Below are 20,492 nucleotides of genomic sequence, written 5' to 3'. Positions count from 1 at the left end.
AATTAGTTCCATTTTAGAATTAGTTAATCCGGTCACAAGTAGCAACTTCTAGCACTGCCTTCTGTTGAGCATCATTTGTTTCATGATCCACCTATTTGATGTCAGTCATATTAATACACTCACAGATTTAAGTTCCCTGGCAGGCACACAGATTCAACTGAGAAGACACTGTATGAACCACTTGAGGCCAAATAATTTAAGGTTTTACGCATCCCAATTATGAGGTGATCCATCAAATTTTGACACGGCAATCAACGTCATCCATTCAATTCTAACAATACATGTCTCCTTCTGTAGGAGAAGTTGTGAGCAAGAGAATATGTAAACATGCACATTTTATAGTACATTCTAAAGTTGGCCCTTCGTAGGAGAGTTTCATAGAAATTGTCACTTTCTACAGAAAAGTCACCAGACCCTGACCCATCTCACTTGGCCTCTATGTACATTGCATTGGTTCTTCCAAACTGAAACAGGTGTACAGATCTCAGCTCCTCTGCAACCCACTGTCACAGCTCTCACCTCAGGCTAATAGTTACGCAGTGCCATTTGTATATGATTATGGTTATCATTAAACTTTAGAAATACTATACATAGGATAGCAACAGAAACAGTTTGATACCCCACGCAACGTGACATAAATCATATGTGAGCAGGCCACATTGTAAGTGTTGCAAAACATGAGCTCAAATTAAGGTTTTGTTTCAAGCAGATACAATGGACTAATAGCAAACAATTGAGAATCAAAACTAGCAGGTACACACAAAAACAAACTGCAAAGTAAACTTGTTCTCATCACATCATTTGGGAAAAATGTAATAATCTAGGACAGAAGGCATGATGCTGTAGGCTTAAAGGCACAGCTTTGCAGAAGTCAACACAGTGTGCGAGCAGCCAATGCTAAGGATTAAGCATGTGCAGAGATTTCATAGCCTTATGAATGCCTCAGAGAGGCTAATCCTAGCAATTTACCTAGATTCTCGATGAGGCATTACTGACGGAGGTTTGGAGTCACAATAATGAATAATGCTTCAAGATATTTTAATGAGGAGCAATGGTCCTTACAGTAAAAATGAGTACTTTCACTTCTAGTAGCTTTAAATCCTCAAATAATGGCTAATCTTTACAATCATATGAATTCTTGATTAGGCTTAACAGGGTGGTTTATGTCACTGCAAAATCTTAAACTTGAAATAAAGTTAGATGCTCTGAGAGAAATAATAACTATGAAATTAGAATTAGATTTTAGACAAGAGATTATTCAGTTACTTAATGAGCGCTACGTTTTGTTGTTTAGATCCTGAAAGAGAAGGGTTGCTGGTTTCAGTAAAACTACACCCTGATTAGGAGATAATTCCAGCAACATTTTTTAGATTCTCGATTGGGCCAATTTATAGCAGCAGGCATAGATTTTAATAAAAGGGCTATCCTGTGCAACAGGTTTAGATCTGCAATGAAAAAGACAAAGGTTCACATTAAGTGTAGATTAACAATGAAGGCTTAAATCCTTAATGGGGAATACTCCTTGCAGTTTACTGAGAAACTCACGAGGGTTAATCCCTGCAGTAGGGTAAAATCATTGAGGAGTCTATATTTTGCAGCAGCATTAGATCAACCAGTGGTCACTTATTGCAGTGGGTTTAGATGCTTAACATGGACAAAGTGTTTCATATGATTTAGAGCCAAAATGTCAGCTTATTGTTTCAGATTGTTTAAATCCTCAATGAGGGCTGATCCATGCAGCAGAGGCAGCTACATGGCAAATGTTAATGTGTGCAGTGGGTTTAGATTCTTGGTGAAAGTCTATCATTGTAAGGTACAAATTCTCTGTGTGGTGTTAGGTTTAAGTCTTCTTTGAGGACTAATCTTAGCAAGGAGGTTTAAATTCTCAAGTAGAACAATTAATTATTGCAGTAATTAAATAACTGTCTTATGGTTTTTATTAAGTGTTTTAATAATGTAATGCCTTTTGGTTGTTTGAAATTGTCTGCAAATGACTTCATGATGGCTAGCCCTGCAAAAGATGTAGAACAGTGATATGCGAATCTACCTCTGACCAAAGGGCCACAGTAGGAATATAGGCATGGCTGAATCTAGATTTCCAGGTATTCTTATCTTAAGTGCTCTTCGACTTGACCGCATGGCCTCAGCCAGGTAGCCGTCAATATGTTTATTTTTCATTAGATCATAATTTCAATACTTTTAACACACCATACTCCAAACACATAACACATAAAAGAAGAAGAAAAAAGTGCACAGTTTGTTTGTCCAACTGAGCTACTTCTGAGCCTCACCTGTCAGGTGCTCACCTGATCTGCACGCCATATCGACATCTTTCTCAAAATCGGTCTGAAAGCAAATGAAAACACATATCTTAGTGTGGCAGCAAGGACATCTCATCTAGTGTTTTAAAATGAATATGCATCATACAATACCTGTTGAATTCAGAGATGGTTTCCTCTAAAATTCCAGTTACACACAATAACTACATCAGACCTGATCCACCACAAATGCTAATTTGTAAAAAAAATAATGCTCCATGAATGAAAACAAGGATGAATGCTGGAATGAATGTACAAGGCACTTCATATAATCCTACAATTAAATACAAGTGCTTAAATTAGATAGTCAAAAGTTTGAAACCATGAATGATTGTTCTTTCAGCATGGATTGGCTCATGTACATGATTGTTTGAGGATGGCTGACTACTCCTCTCTAACTTCTCTTGCATTGACAAGAGAGGTGTATGAAGTGCATGGAAGGCAATGGGACAAAAGGTTGAAAGATGTATTGTGTGCCACTACTTTGGCTGAACTATTGAAGGGAATCTTTATTCAAAATAAGTATACCGGCTGTGCATACTTATTGGAAAAAGTAAAGGGTATGAAAGCATTGCTATTTCTGCTCAAACTGCAACTTTCTGAATTAAATGTACCACTACTAGGAATACCATATTTTGGTATGGAACAGCAAGAGTCACATGAAGGCCACGTTTTAGTATTCACGTTCACTTACAACACACTTGTGTCAAACATTTTATTTGAATTAGACAAGTGGTACTAACTGTTGTCGTTCACTGAACCACCAACACTGCTCTTAATACCAGATCATGTTCCCTTAATTTGCAGGACACATTTTCTATGTTTTTCTTTAGCATCTCAATTCCAATTTGATCTTGTTTGACTAATGTTAGCTGACAGTGTTTCAGAAGCACTGGATGCATGATAACAAATATAAGTGACAGCCAGATGATTTCACACTCTAATCAGAGGTTGCTCTGCAGCATTACATCATATGCTTCATGCCCACTGGTAGTTCCGTAGATCTGGATGAAGTAAACCAGGTTATGATACTATCACCATGGTAAAGTGACTTAGTATATCAACAGCAGTTGAGTCTTTGGCATGACCTTGTCAATGCTCACATTAGCTTGGCAGATTCTACCAAAAGTAGGCTGCCTTTTGAATACCGATCCTCCAGCTATGTAGCAAGATCCAATCAAGCATTTAGAGAGGCAAATATGTGTAATTAGACTTCAACTCACTGTAAACAACTTCTGATCCAGATTTACCATTTTCTGGCAATGCAGCAGAACTATATGTAGCACCAAAGGCAGTGAGAATATTTTCTGTGCTCAGGCTCATAAACATACAATTGTCTTAGATTGTTTCATTAGTCAACATTAAAATGTAAAGCTAATATAGATCTACAATTCTACTGGTTTGTGCTCATCTTTAATATTCTCCGATTAGGAACTAGTGCTGCTGTTCCATTTCCTAAGGCACTTCTTCAGCAGGGAGAGACCAGCACAGACATGGATTTCAACCAGCTTTCCAGACTCCATGTGTAACCATCAGGCTACACCGGTCTTACTTTATTGCAGTTTGCATCTTCACCGAACAAGGCAAGTTTTTTAATCTGTGTAGGTTTTTTTCCTCAGCATTTAGCATGTTTTCCTGGAAAAACATGTTATTTGTAATTATAGGCAACCTTGAGAAGGATGTATTGCCATCTGAAAAGCCAAACACCTCAGATGCTCCAGGTGATGGTAGTATGACAGAGGATAAGCTAATAAATATTAATGAGATACAGGTGGTGCTAACAGCATTGAAATAGTATCTGACCACTTATCTTTCCTATACACAGTTCTACACAGAACATAGCTATATACAGAGCAACGCTATACACAGAACACAGCACACATAGAACCAGAGGTCAGTAGTACTGTCGCTTATAAAACATTTTCCACTAGGTAGAACAGGTACAGTTATGGGGTGACAGAAATTTTAGACACATATATCTTTCAAATGATACTTCCCTGTGTCACTTTATGTCTTTCCCTAGTGCATACAAGCATGTGTTACTAACAATACAAAACTGTATTCAGCCAGCACATCACAAAGCAAGGGTTTAAATGAGTCTGAAGTAGATCTCCAAGGTTGAAGTGTCGTGGCAGTGTTGCACTACTCATATTAACATTAAAAGAGATTGCTGCCAATTCAAACCCTTGAAGCCTTTTAGCTGAAGAGAAACTAAGCCCAGACTGTGGCCACGAGGTGATAGGCTCAATCGTCCTGACTGTGAGGTCTAAATTTGCCTCTTGACTCCACAAGTCTGAAATCAGTAGTGTGCATGTGTCAAAGGTTGACAAGCAGCAATAGGACAGATATGAGATACTAAAAACCTTTGCTTGAAGACATAAGCATAAACTTCACACCACAGACTAATGAGAGATAAACTAGTCATTGAGTTATTGGGGTAAATGTACAAGCCCGCTCATGCATTGTGAGCAGACCTGGTAACAGACAGACATAAAGGGTTTATCTATAGGATCCTAACTCATCCATTCCGTCCATAGTCTGAACACTGGGTCAAACGTCTATGAAAAAAATTTAATTGTAAAACAACCAGTGGTTCCCTCCATGAAATGCACATTAAAAAACTATGTAGTGCATCAACTCGTACAAACATTTTTTAATGTGGGTTCCACTGGGGGAACTTTACAATTATACACCTAGGTTCCTTCTAAACTTTGGGTTGCCCAGGGCCTGTAAGTCAAATGCTACTAGTGGGCCTACAGCACTGATTGTGCCACCAACACGTGTAGCCCTGTAAACATGTCTCAGACCTGACATTGCAGTGTCTGTGTCAGCAGTTTTTAACTGCCATTTCAACCTGGCAAGTGCACCCACTTGCCAGGCCGAAACCTTCCCTTTTACTACATGTAAGTCACCACCAAGGTAGGCCCAAGACAGCCCCATGTGCAGGGTGCAGTGTATTTAAAAGGTAGGACATGTACTCGTGTGTTTAATATGTCCTAATAATGAAATACTGCTAGATTTGGCTTTCACTATTGCAAGGCCTATATTTCCCATAGGTTAACATGGGGATCACCTTGCAATATATTTCAAGTGTAATTTCTCACTTGAAGCAGATATAGATATGGAGTTTGGGGTTTCTGAACTCACAATCTAAATATACATCTTTTGGTGAAGTTGGTTTTTAATTAGTAAGTTTGAAAATGCCACTTTCAGAAAGTGGGCATCTTCTTGCGCAACCATTCTGTGCCTCTGCCTGGCTGTGGAATTCACATCTGGGTCAGGATGACAGCTGGGCTGTTTGTGAATACACTCTAGACAATCACACAAAGGAGCTGAGGTGTGCCCTGCATATCGTGATGGGTCTTCCTGGGCTAGAGTGGTGGGGGGAGCTGACACTTGCGCCCGAATAGGACCTCTGAGACCACAACTTTAGAACACTTCTGGACTGAGGACATTATGCCAGGAAGAAGAGCTAGATGCTGTAGAAGAGACTGCCACTTTCCCTGTTGTTTTGCTGTGCTGGCCTGCTGCTTGGTGCTTCTGTCCTGGGAGTGAAAGCACTGGCCTTTGCTTTCTACATCCTGCTTCTAAAGGTTCTCCAAGGGCTTGGATTGAGCTTTCCTTCTGTTAGAAGTCTCAGGGACATCAAAGACTTCATCTGCCAGCACCTGGGTTCTCTTGCTGAGAGCCCTCACTTGCCAAGTGGTGCCAAATCCCGTTCCTTGGCCCTCGAGAGTCAGTTCATGTGTAACCAAGAAGAATTCAAGTATCTCAACTCCAGAGCAACCTCGGAACCAGCACTGCCGCCCGACTCCACACTGCTACCTGCACCAGTGCCATGGTCCCCGTTGAGTGCAACCACTGCGACCAATGCCGCAGGCCCGATGCTGCTGAAGCGCCTCCAAAGTCCCACCACAGCATGAGTCCTGAGTGTCATGTCACCGACATCTGTGACACCGACTCCGCCAGAGCATCTGTGCCCCGTGGTGTGATCGCAATACCGCAAAGCCAGTGCCTAGCGTCTTGACCTGCTCAATTTATTGACCCTGTTGGATCGTAAGGAGCTGACTCCTTGCCACATCACGTCTCCTGCAACTGTAGGGAACTGACACCTCCCCTGCCTCACATTAAGGAACAGACACCTCCCTAGCCCGGTAGAAGTAAGGAACCAACACCACACCAGCTCTAGCGATGCCTCACCTCCCGACTCTGTGCAACATCTTTGTTTCCTCATTTTCCATAGGTACTGTACCTGGGGTCTGTGCAACTCATGACCGGCCCGCATTTCCTGGCAAGTGGCTTCGGACTGTTGGGAACGACTCTGTCAAGACATTGTGATAGCCCCAGTTGGAGCTATTGTGTTGCTAAGCGCCTTACTGAGATTTAGGGCCACATGTACTAAAGGATTTTACCCATTCTGTGTCTATGGGAAAAAGCTTCCGTACATATGGCCCTTAATCTTTAAAAATTTGAATCTTTGCTTCTGTATGTTAGATTTTTGTTGTTGTGGTCTTGTTTGACTCAGATAAATACTGGCTATTTATCTAAATTGGTGTGGAGTAATTTTGTGGTGTTTTCACTGTGTTACTGTGGGTGTGTACAAATACTTTACACATTGCCTCTGAGATAAACGTGACTGCTCGTGCCAACCTACCAATGGGTTGAGCAGGTGTTATGTTAGCTGTGTGACTCCCCTACCCTGACTGGAGTGAGGGTCCCTACTTAAACCGGGTGCAAACCACTGCCAATTGGAGACCTCATTTTAACAGGCACTCTGGTTGCCAGCGTGATATGTGTGTCAAGCTTTCTATTTAAATCATCACCTGCCCACCTCAATAAGATATAGACAGAGGTAAGTCGGATTACATTAAGACACAACACTTTGGTACATCTCTACGGATAAATCTTTATGATTTAATACTATTATGAAGACATCACTGTGAAGAACATTTGTTATAACAAATTTTATTTTTAGCACTCTAAAATGAAAACAAAAAATGACATAAAACAATGTGCTTTCCTTATCAGTGCAATAGCAGGAAATAAAGAAGCAGAGTTGTTATAAAAGCATGGGTTATGAATAGGGACAGGTTTAGAGTAAGTTAGATTAGGTTGAGGAATGGTTAGGTTTAGGGATGTATTAGTATAAAGTTAAGAATTAGGATTAGGTTAGAGATAGGTTTGGATTTAGAGTTAGGGGTAGTGCTGGTGAGGATGAATGGATTGCATTTTGTCATAAGTGAATAATATACAAATGTTGTCATTTCTGTCAATTTAATGTTAATTGAAATTCTTTTTAGAGTGATATTTATAATGATTTTGTCACAATGGCATCTCTTCATAAAATATTCTTCTATCCAATAATGGTCCACTTAACAGTCCCACTGAAAAGATGGCTACAAGTGGCCTAATTGCCATTAGTGCTTCGGACTCTGGACTTTCACAACTCCAACAAAGCACAAAAGAGAACTGTGTTAAGGAAGAGTCACAATGGCTGCTGCAACTTGGTTTGGAAAAGGAATTTCTTATTCACCTTAAAAAGTGGTGATGTTGAGAATAATGTAGATTCGGTGCTGGATCCTCCAGGCTTCTCCTGTTACATGTCAATAGAATTAAAGACAGTATTTGCTAGACTGCCCACTTTACTGTCATGCTCATAGCTCAGTACTTACATGCTCATAAAATTATAAAATTTTCAACCATGCATGGAAATTCAAGAACTCAGGCAATTCTGTGGAGGGAGAAAGGAGCGGTACCATGTGATATGAGATCCTCCTTGTAGGAATGCATGCCTTAATACCAAATGTATAGCACACCTATTTTCATGCAAAACTACATTGCATGCATCCAATGGGAGGTAGAATTGGAGACTATGGACCTGGCTTAGAGGTTGGAGGGCGGGTTACTCCCTCACAAGCATGACAGATATCCCTTCCTCCATATTACGATCTTCATAGGCTATTATGGGATCATAATACACCGAATATTTGTGACAGAGCAACCCCCTCCGCCAAAGACTAAATCAGGCCCTATGTCACAGTGGTGGGAATATTATCATTAGGTCTGACAGCATCAACTAACATGCGCTTATTCTCTCTCAACTCTGTTGACTCTTTGGCTGGGTCATGTAGCAGAGCTAGATTGTGATCCAGATCAGGAGGGTTTAGGTCAGAAATATTTGCTGAGTCACAACCTGTTCCCCTATACTTACATGCTAGAGAACAGAACTGAAAAAGAAGCAGTTAATTTGGTGCAGACTAAAATGCCCCTTTCTGCTAAAAATAATGCGTGGCACTCTGTCCTACCATTAACTGTGCATGTCCGTTCTGAAATGAACCACCAGAGTCTCCATTGCCCTCTTCCTGACGATCGACAACTCGGCACTTCACTGCATCCTGCACCTACCGGACGGATCATACAGCAGATATCAGTCAGGCAATTCTCTAAACTGAACATTGGGTCGAGAGGTCATCCAAGACATCAACTAAGCCCCACCAAACAAATCTCGAATAGAAACAGATAGGAGTAACCAATATGTTTCTTGTCTTTTCTGCTGAATTTTTGAGTTTGTGATTTGCAACAAATTGACAGCGGCTGGAGACCTCATTCATCCACTACCAAATGAAGCAGGCTCAGCAAGGGCAATGGCTGGGGAGAATGTTGCTCCCAAACCCTTATCCACGTTCTAGTAGTTTCTCTGGGAAGTTAGCTTAATCTTCATGAAATTTTGATCTTTAGGCCAAAAGTTGCCAAATGGGATTCTGAATAGAGGATCTGCAATGATGTCCGGCTCTAAAATTGTCTCTGTCCTCCGACAGTAGGGGATCTACACATTACACATCAATTGTTTTGACTTCTTATGTGTGCAATGCTTTGTTAATAAATATGCTGTAATGTTTTATCAATAAATTAAATATAATTTTTGAGCCAGCTGAGTGGTTTTCCACAGTGGTTAATGATGTAGTAAAAAAAAGTTCACTCTTCTCTGACTTCTGATTCTGTATTTGATATTTAATTGATGTATGTTATTATCATTCTCTCTTTAGATTGGGTATAAACTGGGGACATACAGGTCATATTACATAAGACTGCAAACCAGAACAATAACAAGTGACAGCCCTGTTCAGCCATATTCACTTGACTGATCATGACACAACATAGGCAAACACAAAGATAAAAAACAAAGACTAGGTGAACTTTCAGGATTTGGTAGCTCAGGACAAGATGTGGTCTGCACAAGTTGTAAAGACTGAAGCATGTTGCAACATTTTATGTACTAATATTTCATTGAAATGATCCACCTGAAAACGAAAGCCTTGCTCGTCATATTTCATTTAAGACCATTTTTGAGCATCACTTGCTCACAGCAGTAAAAAGTGCTTAAATGGGGTGGACAGAGAGCCAAGCCTAGACCCCCATTCTACATCTCAGAAACTCAAGATTTAAAGGTTACAAAGTCAAGACTGAATTTAACACCAAAAACAATGGGCAGTGCTTGACTATTTCTAGATGAAGGTATTCAGGAAAATGGAAATACAGTACATTTGTGGTCAACTTAGACAATCTAAGTCTAAAATGAATAAGGATGGAACTCTGCTGAAGACATATTAGGTCCCATGGCTGGGCCGGTGCTCTAAGGCAGTACACACTTTTCATGTTCCTGGTTGAGTTGGACTGGCTAATATTGTGAATCACTGTCCTACAAGGAAGATGTATTTCAGAATATTGATAACAAAAATACCATCTGTTGTAAATATTGCACCCTAAACTTTGTTCACTGAAACATTGCTACACTGGGTGCAGATGTTCCATTATTAACTCCAATGGGGCAACATGTTTGTAAACAATATGAGCAAACAATATTTTTGTCAGATGATATTTAGACAACAGCATTTTATTGCCATACTCGAGGGCAATAACTAGACTGAATGAATAGAAACTGCTTAAAATTTCAGACAAGAGAAGATTGAAGTGAGAAAGCATAAAGTCAACCATCTGCACAAGACGGATAACGCATGATTTCCACGATCAGTATTCTGTTGCTTCCGAGCTATTTTTGTGCTGTACAAATTCCTTTACATACATATATATAATGGGGGCTTTCGCCACTGCATGCTATCCTAGAATTCTTTAAATGAATATGAGTGATCAGGCAACTTCGTTGGGGTAATGTTCACATATTATATTATATATTACATTATATAAATGTTATCATGTCATACGAGCATATACATGCAATTTTCTATTTCCATATCTTACAAAGATAGACTTTTGAACTGCAGTGAGTAGTTTGAGTATGCTTAAGTATCCTTGAACCATCTAAAATGTATCATATGTAGAAAGAGATGTCTTTTAGTTCAAGAATAATGTGCCTCATCTCTCTGAATCATAGCAATGCGTCATCCTATGTATTCTGCAGAAGTATGAGTCCTCATTTGAATTATCTTTTAGAAGTAGTATCAATTTGACCTAAACATGTAATGAAGGGAGTGCATGGTTGGCCTGTAGAAACTGGAGGCATCATAAGAAGCTCAATGTGTCAGTGACAACCTGTGAAAGCACGTAGAACTACTTTCCCTGCTTTTCGATCTACCACTGAATGGGACACTCCCAGTGTACTTACTAGAGGTGCCGACTGATTCAAACGTTTCGACTATACATTGTCAATTTGTCTAATTGAGTCACAGTACTAGTACTCCATACTCAAGTCTCAAGCTAACTGCTCCATGTGGACTAAAGATGCTCACCAAATGATAACTAACAGCTTTACAATACATCTCAAATTGCTTGGGCTCGCATTTATCATTGGACTGTACCCTCCTAGATAGGACTAGAAAGATGTACCTGTGTTGGTCACCTGTCTGTAAAAGCACAGATAAGTTAAAAATGAAGGAATGCCCCCAGAGTAACTTCCTAGTGGTTCTGATTCATTGAAGCCTTTCCATCCATTGTATCTGTGCTATGTAAGTGAATCGCTCTACATGTCTGGATGTGGGTCACGGAGAGGCTGTGCCACAGGTACTGAAACTGATCCCTCTGGATAAGACCAAAAAAGTGTAGTCTCCTAGACTTTTGGACTTGAAGGTCTATGTTTGGGCTTGACTAACTCTTTTTACGGATGTAAAAGACTGATTTGCACGAAGATAGTTCCTCTCTGTAATAGTGTAAGTCGACTAATAATGACGCAATAATTAAATGTGTTTATGACTGATCCAATCATTACCATCCACTGTTGCCGTACTGTTCTAGCATTAGCCTTGTCAGTTTTCCATAACTAACAGAATAGAAACATGACTAACAAGAAGGCACTTATAGCATAACTGCAGAAGCTACAACCAAAATCATTAAGGGAAAATACTCAACTTGTGATTTCAAAGTATGTTTCTTTAGTGAACTTCACTTTAGTGCTTAAACAATAACTTTCGGTAAATGTGAGCATTAGCTATTTTCATTAAATGCAGACCATTTTCGATTGGATCCCTTCAGTAACCCATGACTGTGAAGGATTACCTTCCTCCAATGAACACCAGGCTAAGTGACGAAGGTGATCTCTGATTCTTCCACGTGACAGTAGGCGGCATCTATTTGACACAAGGATGAGCTACACAAACCTACTATTTCTCGAGTAGATTTGAGAGTTTTCAAAGGATGTTATTTTAAAAGACACTGACCGGTACAGACAGAGGAAAATATCTCTATCTGTAACACTACCCAAGATCCCTATTTGAGGAAATTTATAAATCAGCGACACATGCATTGCACATGGCAACAAAGTATCAGTTACAAAATGGTCTGTGCTCAATAGCAACTGCTACTATATGGAACTAGCCTGAAACCCAAGGCAAGAAACAATGGAGACCCCATGCCAAATAAATCTGTTGTTTTCTTTAACTCAGAAAACGGATTGCATTACAAAAGCCACCAGGACTACTAGTCACCAGTGAAAGAAACAGAGAAGCTAATTCAAGTAGTATTCAAAAAAAGGCAACTGATACCACTACATCAAAAGACCTTCAGGATACTTTTAACGATATTTGACTTGATCAGACCATGTACAACACACACAAGTCACAGTTTATCAAGAAAGACTGCATCTCCAAAAGTACTGCAAATACAGGTAGGAGTCATATCACAGCGTGTGCAATGCCAATGTTTCAAAGTTGGCCCTCAGCACTGAAAGGACATTACTCAGGAAAATATGCTTCTCAAGCTAGAATTGATGATGATATTGGATGAACAATGGCAACAGCAACCCTAAAGTTTGAGAGATTAATATCTGCTTTTGTAGCAGACGAGGAAATTCAGGGTTTCAAAATCTCAAGACATATCTGTTAACCAATAGGGAGCACCCGAGTTGGTTGCTCTAGAGGATATTCAGAGGCAGAATTAAGGAAGTTTAAACACCATACCGCAAGCGTTCTGAACCCATATTTCTACTTAGCACCTTATTAAAAACCAATCTATTTTCCATTGAACAAATCTTCTTGTCATAAAGAAAAAACATATTTAAAACACACACACATATCTATATATACATCTACTGTATATATATATGTTCTACATAGGAGCTACCCTCCAACTAAACTACCCAGAGTGCTCTGCTTCCTTTTTTGCATAATTTATTTGTCACACTAAGCCTGAAAGGGTATCGTTTTGACTTGTACTGGGCGCTCCCTTGTGTCTGGATGAAGCCAAACCTCTCTGAAGAGCTGTAATGGCAGTGAAACAGGTATCAATGGCTGATTTTATTCATTTCAGCTTGGCTTGGAGAGTATTTTACCAATCCAAAACTGTAAAACTGTGTCTGGAGTGGCAAAAGCCTTTTGTCATTTTACAGCTCAGCATGGCTAGCTAATCCTATGCTTAAGGTCTTTTCTGTATAAATGGCAAAAAACTTTGTCCTTTCTAGTTCAGCATGAATGGCACCGTGCTAATCCTATGCGTAAAAACTTTGATAGGAAAACATACATTTAAGTTGAGCAAATGCAGGTTGTTGTTGGTGGTGTAGGGCGCTCTATGCAGGAGCTGATTTCCACCTAAATTTGTGAACAACCTAGAGATTTGCTTCTTATATATATATGTGTATATGAATATAAGATATGTAAAAGAGATGATAATGTTTCCTTACCCTTCTTTATGAGGCCATACTTGTGAAAGGTAAAGGAAAAAAATAAAATGCTGATGAGACCAGAGCCCAGGTAGGTTGAATAATATTTCTGTTTTTAATTTCCTTACTCCCAGGATTTAAACCTAGAAGATTGTTTACTAACTAAAACACACAGACTCAGTGAAGATTACTCCATCAGCACTTAAGTAAAGACCATATAACAAAATCCTATTCGGGGCTAAACAATGAGATCTGATAAAGTTATTCACTATTTCAGCCTGGTAAGCATTTGGGCTGTGTAAAATTTCCTAAAACTAAAAGGAGGTATCTACTCCAAAGTTTTAGCAGTTCACATTCTGCTTGGTTTGCATATGAGGAACCACCATGTTGCCTCTAGCATGCATGGAGATATCGCACTGCAGAACTCTGCAAGATTTATCATTCCATCATGAGTGATGTCTGAATAGGCAAGTGGCAAAGACCAAAACATCACCCTGACTTAGCCACCACCAAAAAAACATTTTTGGTGACACGCATAGGGAAAGCCCACTGTCCTTCAGGCGTAGCTATAGGGTACTCGTTGACATAATGTGGCACCCTTGCAGAGGGTCTGAGTAGGGTCTGAGTACAGTTGCATCTGAAAAAGCATATGTAAAGGGTAACCTAACCCCTATTGTAGTGATGGTTCTTACAGAGTATGGTTGAGGATCATGTGTGGAACTGCAAGAAATATAGAATTACCGCTGCTGAACCTGATCAGTGGATGAATGAAGGACTCCAGCTCACATCACAACACAATACAGTATTAAATCACATATTCATTACAGGTGCACCCCAATTACGGGAACAAACAATAATTAAGAAAACATTGAATCACAACATGAAAAGCATTTTAGCAGACACAATGGCAATAGTTGCAGTATTTAATGGCAATGGAAGGCAGGTGGCTTTTGAGATGATATCTGAAGAGAAGAAGAAAACTGGTGAGATAATAAACAGTAAATGTAATTCACATTAAAACACTATCCATCAACAGTAGCATTTAACTTCACGGGTGAATGATTGTAATGGTGAAGAGCCAATGTAAAGACAGCAGGCGTTTACATCTAACGAGCAATACAGCAGTGACAATGGAGAACCAGATAAAGGGGGTCATTCTGACCCTGCGACCATGGGAGCACCGCCAACAGGCTGGCGGTGCTCCCACGAGCATTCAGACTGCGGCGGTTCAGCCGCGGTCAGAAGCGGAAAGTCGGCGGTCTCCCGCCGACTTTCCGCTGCTCGGGGGAATCCTCCATGGCGGCGGAGCGCGCTCCGCCGCCATGGGGATTCAGACACCCCCTACCGCCATCCTGTTCATGGCGGGAAACCCGCCATGAACAGGATGGCGGTACGGGGTGCCGCGGGGCCCCTGGGGGCCCCTGCAGTGCCCATGCCAATGGCATGGGCACTGCAGGGGCCCCCGTAAGAGGGCCCCGCAAAGTATTTCAGTGTCTGCCTTGCAGACACTGAAATACGCGACGGGTGCAACTGCACCTGTCGCACCCCTGCAACTACGCCGGCTCAATTCTGAGCTGGCGTCCTCGTTGCAGGGGCATTTCCTCTGGGCCGGCGGGCGCTCTTTTGGAGAGCGCCCGCCGGCCCAGAGGAAATGTCTGAATGGCCGCCGCAGTCTTCTGACCGCGGTGCGGTCATTTGGCGGCGGTACCTTGGCGGACGGCCTCCGCTGTCTGCCAAGGTCAGAATCAGGGCCAAAGTGTTGCAAGTTGAATGCCATATTTCAAACTGACATAATGATGTGAGCTTTAGTGGTGAGCTGTTCAGTCCTGAACACACAACCGTTTCAGCTGCTCTCAGCTTTGAAGACACTATGCAAATATCAATGTATCTGGACAATTTGTAATGATGTTTTTTTCCACTGGTGAAAAGTGTAGCAGGTGGAATCTGCAAGCAAGTTCTAGCACTGCTCATTGCAGGATTGTTACAAAAGCACAGATTCTCCTTTCCAATGGCGAAGGCCAAATTGAGGCCATGTATTTTCACCAACATTTTCAGCATACCTCTATTCTTGTGCCTTCCTTCCCCCCCCCCAAAAACTCAATTGATTTTCCGTGAAGGGTCCCATCTTGGCACTTCTATATATAAATATGTATAGTGATGCAGACTACTTTTAGAGATGTTTGCTTAAATTCCTTCTACCGAAGAAGGAAATTGAATCTACTTCTTTTGGTTGCAACAGTGCAAAATGTTGCATAGTATGATCCAGCATTGGTAAGATCATAGCTCCTTGATCCTACGGTCACAATCTAAGGGGTACATCAACTTATTTTATTCTACACTGTACCATTGAAGAGATCACCAAAGGGCAGACAAGAAAGAATGTGTGATTTTCTTTTTTAGAAATGTATTTTCAGAAATCCTACTCTGCAAATTCAAAACAGTCAGGGCATGGTACTGTCAAATGGTTCCTGCCAACATACTCCTGTTGGTACTACCCATAATAACACAGCACCACCCATGTGTTTTACCTTGTTATAGCCTCTCTGTGTCAACAATGGAGAGATTCTCCCTACCTCGCCTTGCAACCTACAAGTTTTCCTCCACTGTTGGTACCTATGCATACAGCCTGTTGCTGTGCATTTTTAAGAAGGTATGGTTAGCAATCCAAAGAAGAAACAAACATTGTGACAACAACAGTAGGAAGGAATAGGATTCATTTGAAAGACCTGAGCTCTCAAATGCATCCAGTTTGACCATGGACCACTTCCCCAGCGATCTGTGAGGATGGATGCATTTCAATGCCACCTCCTGTCTCAAAGGATATGCTCCCAGCATCTTTTGCTTCCAGTTGCTATTGTGTGGAGTGGAAAATGATCTGGTGAGAATTACCCTTGCAGCCAACATGACCAAAAATGCAGTTCATCATGACACCCTCTTTTCAGACCAAAAAGAATAGTCATTGCATCCAAAGTTCAGAGACTACTGATCAAAATTGCAACAGTAACAAGGATAAGATTCCAAAATGCTGTTCCCACATCTGGGCCACATGAAGAAGGACCCTGACTCTTGGCACATTTGATTAGTTTGGCAGGAGTAGTAAAAAAGTAATATATAGAGAGATCCCTCATGCTGGGATTTACAATTAGCGGCCAGTGAGATTCACAGAAATAGTAAAACAAAATTCCACGTCAGTAGGTGTTTCAGTCATTTAGATGACTGCACTGTCCAGCTCCGCACCAAGAAAAACAAAAAAAAAGTTATGTTTCTAGAAGAACCAGACAGACTAACCCGACTTCTTTTGAGTACTATGTTAATACTGGGTCTGCAATATAGATACACACTGATGGTAAAATATTCTAGGAAAGAATAAATGATTGCAAGAAGTATGTGTCCTCACCTCTCGTCGTAAGATGCAGTGAACCATGACAATGACAAAACCTTCGAGGGAGTCAAAGACAGCGAAGAGGATTTGAAAAAGGGCAGACCGGCGATCTGTGATGGCTAGGACTGCAGACATCCAAGTGAGTGCCAGGAGCGGTAAGACAACACAGGAACTCCACAATGAGGCCCTGGAAAAACAAGAAAGATTAAAAGGTTACTTTTAAAAAAATGCCAATCACTCTGTGTCAAAGTCATCAATTCGAAGTAGCCTCCAATTTCCCAATGCCTGGCAGCTCAAGTGTCTGCAATGAATGCAGTTTTGTGAAAAACTGATGGTTACTCCACTCTGCAAGTATCCCAAACACACATGAGTTGCTTCAGCAATGTGTCAATTTAGCCATTTGTAAAATCCCTATATGCACAATACTTGTATCACAAATTTATCTTGCAGTTAATAAAGGAAGATAAACACTAGAGACCAAATTCTCTAAGTTAACTTTTATAATTACATCATTACGGTGCTCCTTTTAGAAAGGAAAACTGAATACATCCAATAAATTGATAGCAAGTGACCAGCAGACCATCCACCCTGCTAATCCGCCTGCCTCCATTAACTTCATGCACACTTCACAGCCCTCTCTCGCTCTCACATTGCTGCTTCCTATATTAACCCTGAGATTCTACAACTTGGTTTGCTATACCCAACTGCATCATACAATACATGCCTCACATTTCCGCTTATGAGTGCATGCAGGTCAAATGGCCAGACATGTTATGTTAGGAATTTATGTAGCCACTAGCGCAGTACTATTGGAAGTGACGATCCTTTAAACCTATTTGGAAAAGGATGTTTCTCAGATGGAGGATGTTTCAAATCTGTAGAAGCTTGTTACAAAGCAGAAATCTTCACTGTTTATCTTCACTGTTGTTCCTGTTGTGTCTCCACAATGCTGCTGGAAGTCATGTCTATTGTCTGACTGAATGTGCGCCTCGTCAATATCCAGTAGCAGCGCAAAGGTGTAGCATTAGTAGGCAAAACATCCCAGGTGTATATGGAACCAAGAGAAGCAGCGTCTGGCTGGCTTTTCTAACACTGTGCAGAGAAGCCCAGGATGTCACCCCTGGGTGACTGCTCACTACTGGCTGCCCATCACTGAGTCTGTACCTTGGGGTGACCTGTTTCATCCTAGAGGATGCAATGGTGGTCAGGTCAACTGGTCTGTCAAAAACAATGATAAACCCTATGGTTGGGTATCTGTAAACCATGGATAGCAAGGCCTTGTCTATGATGACTGAAAGAGGGTATGAAATGGTAGTAGGCCACTGAAATGATATCGGGCCATAGGATAGGGCTCTCCTTATACATTATAGTCACTTTCTCGTCATCCTGTAGGAAGCAATCTAGTCACATTAGCACTGGTGGCCAAAAAAGGGCAAGGTCAGGGGCGAAAATAAATATTCACGTCGCAAATTTGCCTTAACATTGACATTGTCTGAACTGCAATAGATATCGTCAAAAAGAAATAAGAACTTATATAAATCAAATGTTTTTTTAATTTTTATCTGGGCATAAATCCTTGTTAGTAACCACTGTTTTCTCATGACCTTTTAACAAGGTTTGAAATGTTTTCTGTGAAACTGAAGGTATGCTTTAAATGGGAGATGTGCTTATCTAGGTGTTTTCAAGTTAGAGAAATGATTAGAGAGTTTATCTGAGTGATGTACTCAAACGTCACGGGCATTGATGCTTATCACCTGCAGCTTCATTGTGTTTGAGCCATCTCCTACAGAATGATCCCGGTGACTTGCAAAGACAGTCAGACATTCTCTTCTAATACATTTACAGGGCCTATAACGCTGAGTATTCTGCTCAGTTACCCAATCATTAGAAAGGCATTGGACATTTATCAAACAAAGTGGGCTATTATTGGAATTCAGGATTACTCATTGATTGTTGGAGTGGAAAAGCACTTTTGCTTCTCTCCAGTTCAAAGTAATTTAGTGGTGACTATAAAATCCACTATTTGATGGAATTCTATAATGTGCAATAGATTTCCTCCAACACTCCTAATTCCCTTACAACTTTATGGGAAGTAAAAAACAATAAGAATGTGGCCTTCAATACAATAGGGGGTCGGGATGCCCTTCAAGGTTCTTGCAATCTGCAGATCACTTTACGGAACATAGAGGCAACATGCAGTAAAGAAGCACAAAGGGAGACACTATCAAATCAGGGCAAACATAGCATCCAATCATATAATATTCTACTGGCAACAGAGGGGGAGCTATTGTCAAGTAACGAACTGCGTGTCACTGTGATTGGTATTGATTATGTCCTAAATCCTAGCGGGATAATCTGCCCCAGGAATGGCCATGAGCTGTCTAGGAGTAGACTACTATCAATTGCAAGAGTTTGGGCTAGTTGTTAGCCCTGGTCGACCTGCGCTCCATCCTTAAGGCCTCAGAGTTTTAAGATGTGTTCATAGTTGATTCTAGCTCAGTGACACATCTAACAAAAACTTTGCACACATCTAAATCATAAACATTTCGTTGAAATTGGGCCACACAAATGTAAATGCACACACAGAAGGAAGACAGTGGGAAGAACATCTCAGTCTAACTCAAATTCTGGTTATTTGTGGTGTGCATATGGCATTGTAGACCACAGCATTCTGTTTCACAGGCTGACGAAAAGGACAGCGGAAATGGACTTAAGCCTTCAATTGTGTATGCAAATTGGACTTGGACCCACTAGGACTTCAAACAAATGTGCGTGGTTCCATAGGGCTTGCAATGTTGCTGTTTCTCATCAACATCTAAAATCTATCCCTTTCAAAGGTGACAGATCAACTCCAGTTCCGTACAGATTCTGATTTCTAGTGGTACATTTTTCATTACAAGGGCATCCCATAGAGACTTTTGGATGCATCTACTACTCCTGGGTTCTACAGGCGTGGATAAGAAAATGGCAAGCCAATAGGTGTGCAAAATCCCACAAAGACACATGAATGCAGAGGTATCCTTGTACCCTTCTGCAACCCACCGCGTCAGCACATCCCACGCCTACCTGGACCACAAAGCAATGCAGGAAGGTGTGGGATGTCAGATTGGTGCTAAATGACAGCCAGTCTGCATGGTTCAAAAACAGAGAACAATTATGTTTGATTAAAAGGCATGCAATTAGCATTACCAATGCAATCTACAGCCTCGTTCTTCTTGCCAAACCAAATCCCATTTCAGGCACAAACATCCATTTGCACCACAATCAGGATTTTAACTCAGGCGCTCACTACGCCACCACGTTTTTTTTTGTTGCAACAGTTTTTTCAAGGTGAAGCTTGACAAATACCATGCTGAATACTGTGAAAAATCAGACTTTGCACATATAGCACGGAGGGAAAATATGTATACTGGTGTGTTAACAAGCATTTAAAGGCCCTAAGCTCAGAGGTCTGGGTGAATAGTGGCCCCTGTAAATACTTTACAGGGGGCAATTTAGGTATTTATGGGGTGCACCGTTAGCATCTACGATTGTGGGACAGACAGAAAGAGGGCCCTAGACGTATGGCCAAACTCACTGGTCATTGATTGTCATCCATTCAGACTGGAAGTGGGGTAGCCATTCAGAATACATGAGCAGTTCACGCCTTATAAAAGAAGCTCTGCATGCCAGGAGTTGTGAGGAG

General features: G+C 40.9%; 1 protein-coding gene across 17 annotated transcripts in view; it reads right to left on the bottom strand.

Annotated features, from left to right (window-relative positions):
• Positions 1-20,492, bottom strand: part of ADGRB1 (adhesion G protein-coupled receptor B1) — a 437,507-nt gene that overhangs the window by 49,914 nt on the left and 367,101 nt on the right. For 9 of the 17 annotated variants that reach the window (XM_069220856.1, XM_069220851.1, XM_069220853.1 and 6 more), the window contains 2 exons: positions 16,823-16,994; positions 2,292-2,346 (listed from right to left, as the gene is read on the bottom strand). In XM_069220856.1, the coding sequence (XP_069076957.1) occupies positions 2,292-2,346; positions 16,823-16,994 (227 nt within the window). Of the gene's footprint in view, positions 1-2,291; positions 2,347-7,851; positions 7,912-8,623; positions 8,720-16,822; positions 16,995-20,492 lie in introns of all 17 variants that reach the window. The other 8 variants (XM_069220849.1, XM_069220852.1, XM_069220854.1 and 5 more) reach the window with 2 other exon arrangements.

Source organism: Pleurodeles waltl, chromosome 2_2 (assembly GCF_031143425.1).
Source record: "Pleurodeles waltl isolate 20211129_DDA chromosome 2_2, aPleWal1.hap1.20221129, whole genome shotgun sequence".
Lineage (NCBI taxonomy): Eukaryota > Metazoa > Chordata > Amphibia > Caudata > Salamandridae > Pleurodeles > Pleurodeles waltl.
This window is presented reverse-complemented; position numbering and strand designations above follow the sequence as displayed.